Here is a 9074-nt window from a genome sequence, read left to right as displayed (position 1 = left end):
GGCAATGGTACACGTTTTTATGGATACACATCTGCGGTACATGAAAAGGGTTCAAAGAGTGTGCCACTTATTGTTCAGAAGATTTTAGTGCATATTTTCAAGAAAACACAAACCTAGAGACGCAGCCAAAGAGTGTGTGCAGCACAGCTGTGGAAGTTCATATATGGTAACATGAACGGTCAACCAAATATACGTCTTTACTGGGATCGTTTGAAAATACTTATTTTCTTTCTGGGTCAATAGCACATATTGTGCCTTCCTTGCAGGACAGAACATCTTAATTCACATGCTCCTACTCAGCCCTCTGTAGGTGCAGGAAGCAAAGATCAATATATGTAACAAAAGTTGTCTCTCTGGCCTGGTGTTATGTTTCTTTCTCCAGCCTCTCTGGCTCCTGCAGCTTGATTGTTTATTCAGCCTCTCTAACCTCAAGTATATTATTGTTTGTCTCTCTTATCCAAGAATGCTTCAGTCTTCGGCATGCCTTTTCATGTCAGAATTCCTATGCTCCGTGATCAGCGTTTTCAACAAATGTTTTTGGTGTCCAATAAATGTGCCACGTAAATCATTGCATCATATGACGACGATTCCGAACAGTTTTAATGCATAATCATTAATGTATAGGCACAGTAAATATGCAATATGATGGAAATATACAGAGAGATATTTACAATGAAATCAATTATTAGGAAAAAGATTTTTGTTTATTTTGTGGCACGGTTTTTCCCCTTTCACAAAGGTTTTATATACAAAAATAATTATTAATAGAGGAGTAAAAAAAATGTCTGTTAAAATCTGGATTTGCTATTCAGCATTACTTTCTTGGGCGATTTACCAAAATGGCAATTAAAAAATAAAACTCAATTTTCCTCACTGATGTTTCAGGTTTCAGTCACTACATATTCTCCAAGGTTACGCCACTGTTGCCTCAAATGAGAAAGACCTTCACAAAAGCACTAGCCTTTGCTGCCATTGTGGCTATAGTGCAAATGGGTTAGCATGAATGGTTAGGTTTTTAATGCGCACGTCTGTGGTAGGACGGAATGACTTCTCGTTCACAGGTAGCTTCTCTAGCTCATCCAGGGTATCCAGGCCATCGATCACTCTGAGAAGAAAGAAGAGGTGGACATGCATAACTTCATCATGAGAACAGCGCAATGGGATTAAACTTGAGTTTTGTACTGATAATCTCTTGCAGCACGGTTTGGGCCTTATGATATCAAAGAAACAAGAGTGCTTTTCAAGTAATGGGCAGTGTGTGAAATCATCTTTTTTTTGTCTCCAGAATCAGATTCTGCAGTGGACAATACAACTGGAGTCATATCTAGAACTGGAAACATCTTTATTCAATCACTTGTTTCTTTCTAAAGACAAGATCAGGCTGTCTCCAACTTGGATCCAGGATCGCCCTGCCTCTTCTCCATTCATCACATTCCAGCAGCAACCAACTCGAGCATTCTCTGCTCGACAACCTTCGGCCTCCGCAACAGAGGTAGCTAGTCTAAGCTGTGATCACATATCTGTGTGCTGTTGCAGGAGAGATGTGTGGTGTATTTTGGTGCATAATGTTGTGTGGATAGTCGTGCTTGATTATGCAAGGAATCTATTCTGCTGGGTTTGGCGTAAATTTAGTTTTCTGTTTTTGCATTGCTCTAGCATGTTATGCTAGTCTGCATTTGGTCACAAATGCATGCTGTTGCAAACACATTTATACCCACCTAACTGGCATATGTGCGCTGTATTGGATGTGTATATAATATTTTGTCTAATGTGCATTTTGCATTTTCGGCATATCGCTATAGAACTAAATGGCATATCTATTTAATGTTGGGTGTATGAGCAATGCTCTATTGTATAAGATTGAGGGCGAGCAAAGAGATTGGTCAATACATTTGCTCTGCTAGATCTCACCAATCTGGTGGTCATGATTAAATAAAATGCATCTCTTATTTCCATTGATTACGAAATTGAAATTGCCCTGCCATGGACCATCATGGACTGTAACTAGAGTGAAGTATTCAATCTGAAACTTGTTTATTTGCAGCACTAGCAGTTAAGCAGTCTGTGTATTATTCCAATTCTATTAAATCAATTCAAGCTCAAAATAAATTGGAGCATTCATATTTTATAATCTATGCATTTCTTTTCCGTACAGATATGGAGAAACAAATCATTTGATCTTATGACAAAAAATCTCTATTGATTTGTATTTGGAGTGCTCTTTCTGCTGGTTGTGAAGGTATAAACATAGTTCTGGGGTAAATATCAATTGAAAAAATATTGAACGAAATGAGCAAGAACAACGACTGATCCAAATAGTTTTGAAATAATCTTTAAAGGCTACTTTTTGGGGTGGGAACGATGTTCCGGCTATCCCCTCCTCTCATTAATAAACATAGTTGTAGACTAGAAGAGTACACGGTGGTAAAATCAAGGTATAATTTCAACTATACAATAAAGGTAGATATGGTTTAAGCATCATTGTTCGGCTGCTAAACTCTGGTTTCAAACTCACTATTTTGGGCTTTGAATGTAAAAGTAAGTTTTCAATGTTATACAGCTGGAGAGAGTTTTGTAATAAATTCGACAATTTTTGTTTTATGTGATAAATGTGTTGCTTTGAAAGAATTATTTTTAAATTGTGATTTTGATATTTGATGTTTGTGAGCATAATTCCACAGTAACTGTTTTTAATAATTTTAAAATCTATGTACTGACTTCAGAAAATGGTATGAACAGAAAATAATTAGTTAATAAAGAAGCTCTTTTTATAAAAATAGTGTTTACATCCTTATTACCTTATGTTATGCCTAAAGAGAGGCAAAATGATGTTTAGTAATGAAGATTGCAATTGATTGTGAATTTGTTGATCTTTGAACAACTTTAATACGTGCTTTTGGCTCACCCCAAACCCCTTCTATAACCAGAGACGTAAGTTCTCTTCCTCTAGACCACACGAAAAGGGAACCTGCTTTTTTTGTCTGTTGAACTCCATTATACCATAAACCCAAAACAATACTAGGCCTATGCTGGTTAGGAACAAGCAGAAGGGCAATCTCAGATACTCATCCTCTCCATACCCGAGACGGTAAAAGAATGTTGACATACTTTCCAAAAATGGTGTACTTCATGTCCAGGTGAGGCTGCTTGCCGTAAGTGATGAAGAACTGGGACAGGTTGGTGTTTGGGCCATTGTTTGCCATGGAAACAACACCTCGAACACTGTGCTGAAAAAAAGACACATTTGAGAAGATGGTTGGACAGCCAAATACCATCAACCTGGCATTATAAATGCATTCATTTCAGGGGTTTTTTGTTGCTTGCTGGGCAATTCTTTCTGTCTGAATTCTGTAAAATAAATGAAAATAACAACGGTGCGTGCAGCTAATTGGCTGACTAAGAAGAGGAAAAGGCAGGAGGTAAACATTAAAACATACTTTAAGTGCACATATTCCGAAGGAACACCAACAGGCATAGGTGTCAGACAGCTTTATACATGAAGCACTACTCCCAAAAAGCCACCACAAGCAGTCTCTGAAAATAATGAATTGGAAAAGTAAGAAACCCTTCCATCTCATTTTCTTAAACTAAGGGTGTAGTCTTGCTGCCCATTCATCGAAAGTAAAAAAGCTCTCCTACTACAATTAACAACAAAAATAATTGTTTTTTTTTTTTACCTATTGTTACATATTCTCATTAGTAGGATGGAAGACTGATTTCGTTCATTATTGACAGCAGGGCACTGAAGACACAGATGGTCTTCGTTTTAACTCATCAAGCTACCTTGCCTCCCCAGCTTTTCTTTGCTTACAGTTCTGGGGGGGAACACCAAGTAGCGTACCTGACTTCGCCGACGGGCATTGCCGTGAGGGGAACGGCGGAAGCACAACACGCCGGGAGGCTGCAGGAGGCGTCCAGAGATAACGGACCACACTCCCCAGCACCCTCTTGGGCGACAGCGCGCCCGTGACGCGCAAAGAGCGCCCGGAGGCGCCAGTAAAAGCCTGACCCCCCCCCCCCGAGAGCCCAGAGGGGGAACACCAAGTAGCGTACCTGACTTCTTCGCCGACGGGCATTGCCGTGAGGGGAACGGCGGAAGCACAACACGCCGGGAGGCTGCAGGAGGCGTCCAGAGGTAACGGACCACACTCCCCAGCACCCTCTTGGGCAACAGCTCGCCCGTGACGCGCAAAGAGCGCCCGGAGGCGCCAGTAAAAGCCTGACACCCCCTCTCGCCCCGCGAGACGCGCGCGGGAGCGCCCGGGGCTAAGCCCGGGCAAAGGGCGGGCCCTCTGTGGCCCGCAGTGGTCGGTCGGGCCACCCCCCTTGTTTTTGCTTCACTTTATTTCGTGAGTACTGTTTACATTTAATTCGTTTTTTAACTTGTTTCCTTGCTCATACAAACCCCACTACCACTTGTATAATGCCTCCAAAGGAAAGTAAAGGGAAGAGTGACACTGTTGCTTTTACGGGAGCCATGGACCAATTTATCAAAAGAATGAACTGTGTGGTGGATGAAAGTATAAATATAATGGAAAGGAGTGTTTCGCAGGAATTGGACATTGCGAGAAGATCCTCTCTTGGGCCAATGGCACACGCTCAGACACCTATTTCTAAAGACAGAACTGTAATAGTAGGAAAGTCTATTGGTTCCAAAAGTAATGAAACCAACGTGGATATAATTACTAATAACGATATATTGAATGCCTCAGAGGTTAGTTCTCTAGTTGTCTCAGAATCTATTTTAGAATCACCCAATAACTTACCTAATGTTCGTGCTGCACCGGTACCAGTTGAGCAAGTTAAAGTATATAACACCAGACAGCAGAAAGGGGTGAACGCAGGGGCTATTCCAAAGAGCAAACAAGGGCCTATAACCAATATTAGTGGTAAGAGAAAGAAGGGTCCTAAGCATCCTGTGTCACCTAATATTAGTCTGGAAGGGGCTGCTGGTACAAACAAGGATATAGCAGGGATTGGCGCAGAAGGGGTGGATTCTGCTTCCACTGTTATACTTGAAGCACTACGACATATGCTCTGCCCACTAGAGGAGAGACTGAGTAAAATAGAGGTATCCTTAAAACGTATAGAAAGGGACATAAAGGAGAGAACAGACAACCAACAGAGTAAGTCTAGTATCAATCCGCAATTAACATTGTCAACAGCTATTCCTGTAAAAGCCCCAGATGTTATCCTAGCGCCAAAGGAAAAAGCAGCACCTAAACCAAATGTGGGGGACCCTATAACACCTAGAGATGTAACCAACAACCAACCACAAAAGCAAAGTACACCAAGCACAATAATAGGCAGTAAGGGGGTGATAAAAGGAAATAGACCAAGTAAAGATCAGGTAAAGGATGTACTCAATCTTCCCCCGGAGGTCTGTCCATTTGTGGCTATCTTGACTGGAGTTCCAGAGCTAGGCGAACAGGAGTTGGAAAGCACATCTTACCTCTGGAAAAGGGTGACTCAATGGCTAAACACCAATAGGCCGCTACCCCCTGGCCTGAGGGGCAATATCCTAAGCATCAGGCGAGTACCCTGGGTGGGCTACTTGACGAAAGACATAGAAGGGGATAGCATAGTTATCAATTTTGACAATCCAAGAATAGTTAACTATATCTGTAATTGGAAGTACCCTAATCCAGACCCAGCCACTACCATACATTCATTTAAACTAACACATTTTTACCCACCCGGCCATTTTCATTCTAGAACTGATGGGTGGACTATGGTAAGACATCGTGGTAGGAGACACCAAGGAGGAGGTTGGTCAGGACAAAACCATCACCCCCACAACTTTTTCTCTTATAACCAATTTGATTGCCTCGAGTCAGTTGATTGACTACAGGTATTATCACTGACCACTAGACCTGAGGAATCTTTATTAAATTATGTAATCCCCAAACCTAATGTTATACCTTTTAAGGAGAGTGGGGAGGTGAATATACAATTTAATCACCAGGAGATTGGCTGTGAAAAAGTTTGTAATAGTAACAAGATGGCAGGGAATGGCCATGAAGTAAATACGAGACCTCGTGACTCAAAGGAAGGAGAAAGTGATAACAGTGAGTTATTTGTGGATAGGTACGTAAACATCTGTACTACTGTCGATGAAAATCTACCTCCCACTGATAAACCTAGTACCCATAGTTCAAAAGAGAGACCCTCATTGATAACTTTAGTTTCGTGGAATATCGCTGGAGTTGGTATAAAAATGTGTGATCCTGACTGGAATAGTTATATTAACTCATTTGATATCTGTGTGCTACAGGAAACCTGGGCCACGGATCAGGTCCACAGAATAGGATATGGAACCTACCAAGTGGCGGCCGTCCCTTCAGTAAGAGGGCGAGCCTCGGGAGGGTTGGTAATATGGATCAGTACAACTACCGATGTGGGGATAAAAATGTTAAATACCAATTCCTTAGACATACTTGGACTGAAACTAATCACAAGTGATAAGAGGGTAATAAACCTTATAAATGTGTACAATAGACCATGCCCCGCTAATAGGGAATCACCATGTATTGAGAAATTGGAAATGTTTATGGACACCTTAGATCAAGATGAAAGTATCATTTTATGTGGTGATCTGAATTGCAATTTTGAGCCGATTGTGGGGATGGTTAAATTGTATGAGGATGAGGACGTTGTTAATGGGATACCAGCACTGAATAATGGAACTGTTCCTAGGACCACTTTAGCCCTCCAGATCACAGGGCTGCTCACAGGTCATGATTTAAGGGCTTGTAATGGGCGCTGCCATCAGACTCGCCGAGAGCATTTACCTTTAGTAGGGGGAACTGTAGGAGCAAGATAGATTATGTTTCTGTTTCTTTTAATTTGTGGCCATATACGAATGATTTAAAGGTTAGAGAACGTTTTGAGAGCGATCACTTCCCGTTGGAAATGAGTTTCTTGTCTAGTATGCTGAATGAACCTGGTGTTACTGAGGGTATTCATAGCTTAGAAGCCCCACTAACTTGCGACAATGTCGCACTAAGTAATAATCGAAGGGCCGTTAAATGGGCATACATTCTTGAAAGAAAAGATCTGTTGGCTAACATTTATTCCACATTTGTGAACACATTTGAATTCTATAATATGGATGAATGCAAACCTGGTGAACTCATTGGACTACATAAATCCTTTTGCAAAAAACTGATTGATCTCATTACTAAAAAACCTAGGAAAGGGAACGGGTTGGCGAACGCAAAATCAGCAGGCAAACCTTGGTTTAACAAGGAATGCCGAGTAGCCACGACCTGATTAATGCGGTAAAAAGCAAAGACTCTGTAGAACTCAAAGCAAAATCTACAATAAAACAGCTGCTGCCAAATCATCCTGGGATGAGGATCTATGGTCTAGTATGTTATCAGCTGCAAAAACTAAAGATCACAGGCAGTTCTGGGAGTTGGTAGCTAAAGGGAATAAGCCAGATAAAGGCTCAAGGGAGGTTTTCCTAAATGAAGCTACATGGGTTGATCATTTTACATCATTATATGCAGCCCAAATTACAGAGGAAAAGCTTCCGGAAAACCCAAACCAAATAATAACCCAGATAGAGAATGATGAAAACCCATTGGTTATCTTTGACATACAAGAGACTGAAACAGCAATTGCTTCTGTGAAGCAAGGGAAGGCACCTGGTCTGGATAAGATCCCTGGTGATCTTTATAAGCACAATATGGAGATCTGGGCACCTTATCTAAATTATTTGTTTAATGTTATTGCAGCTGGTGACCAAATCCCTGATACATGGGATGGGGCTGAAATTATCACTATTTTTAAAAAGGGGGATAGAGGCGACCCAGCGAACTATCGGCCCATTAGTCTTTTAGATATAACACAGAAAATTTATGCCAGACACATTCTAAACCGCGTAAACACGTGGTTGGAGGAAAACTTGGTTTTATCCAAGTATCAGGCAGGGTTTAGGGAAAAGACCGGGACCATAGACCAGGTATTAAGGCTATGCTGCTTGTATTGGAAATATTCAGAAAAGGGGGTGGTGATGAACAGAGTGTCTGAAATAAGCAGACCACTCTTACCCAGTCCAAAGATCAGGGCTTGATCCATCACCGTTATTTATCTCACTACCCCATCCCAGCTCAGAACCTGGCTATATGCAAATCAGTCTGTCCCTGGCCCAGTGCATCATGGGAACAGGGCAGACTAAACTACCAAGCCAATTCTTCACCAGAAAGGAGACAAGCTACCGGGGACCGGTTTCTGGCATTTCAGCCGTCTTCGGCCCGGCTTGCTTGAATCCTGATGGAGCAGTGAGAAAGGGACTCATGTCTGAGTATACCCTGCCACACCTATAGTGGCCAAAAAAGATTCAGAAAAGGGGGTGGTGATGAACAGAGTGTCTGAAATAAGCAGACCACTCTTACCCAGTCCAAAGATCAGGGCTTGATCCATCACCGTTATTTATCTCACTACCCCATCCCAGCTCAGAACCTGGCTATATGCAAATCAGTCTGTCCCTGGCCCAGTGCATCATGGGAACAGGGCAGACTAAACTACCAAGCCAATTCTTCACCAGAAAGGAGACAAGCTACCGGGGACCGGTTTCTGGCATTTCAGCCGTCTTCGGCCCGGCTTGCTTGAATCCTGATGGAGCAGTGAGAAAGGGACTCATGTCTGAGTATACCCTGCCACACCTATAGTGGCCAAAAAAGATTCAGAAAAGGGGGTGGTGATGAACAGAGTGTCTGAAATAAGCAGACCACTCTTACCCAGTCCAAAGATCAGGGCTTGATCCATCACCGTTATTTATCTCACTACCCCATCCCAGCTCAGAACCTGGCTATATGCAAATCAGTCTGTCCCTGGCCCAGTGCATCATGGGAACAGGGCAGACTAAACTACCAAGCCAATTCTTCACCAGAAAGGAGACAAGCTACCGGGGACCGGTTTCTGGCATTTCAGCCGTCTTCGGCCCGGCTTGCTTGAATCCTGATGGAGCAGTGAGAAAGGGACTCATGTCTGAGTATACCCTGCCACACCTATAGTGGCCAAAAAAGATTCAGAAAAGGGGGTGGTGATGAACAGAGTGTCTGAAATAA

General features: G+C 42.3%; 1 protein-coding gene across 2 annotated transcripts in view; it reads right to left on the bottom strand.

Annotated features, from left to right (window-relative positions):
• Positions 1-586: 586 nt before the first annotated feature.
• The window catches only part of PPIL3 (peptidylprolyl isomerase like 3), a 72164-nt gene continuing 63676 nt past the window's right edge, over positions 587-9074 (bottom strand). For both annotated transcript variants that reach the window (XM_086931911.1, XM_086931912.1), the window contains 2 exons: positions 3109-3227; positions 587-1105 (listed from right to left, as the gene is read on the bottom strand). In XM_086931911.1, coding sequence (XP_086788037.1) covers positions 979-1105; positions 3109-3227 — 246 coding nt within the window. In that variant the 3' untranslated portion in view covers positions 587-978. The remainder of the gene's footprint in view (positions 1106-3108; positions 3228-9074) is intronic.

The sequence above is a fragment of the Lissotriton vulgaris genome, chromosome 7, assembly GCF_964263255.1.
Source record: "Lissotriton vulgaris chromosome 7, aLisVul1.2, whole genome shotgun sequence".
NCBI lineage: Eukaryota > Metazoa > Chordata > Amphibia > Caudata > Salamandridae > Lissotriton > Lissotriton vulgaris.
Note: the sequence above shows the minus strand (reverse complement) of the source record. Positions and strands in the feature narration are given on the sequence as shown.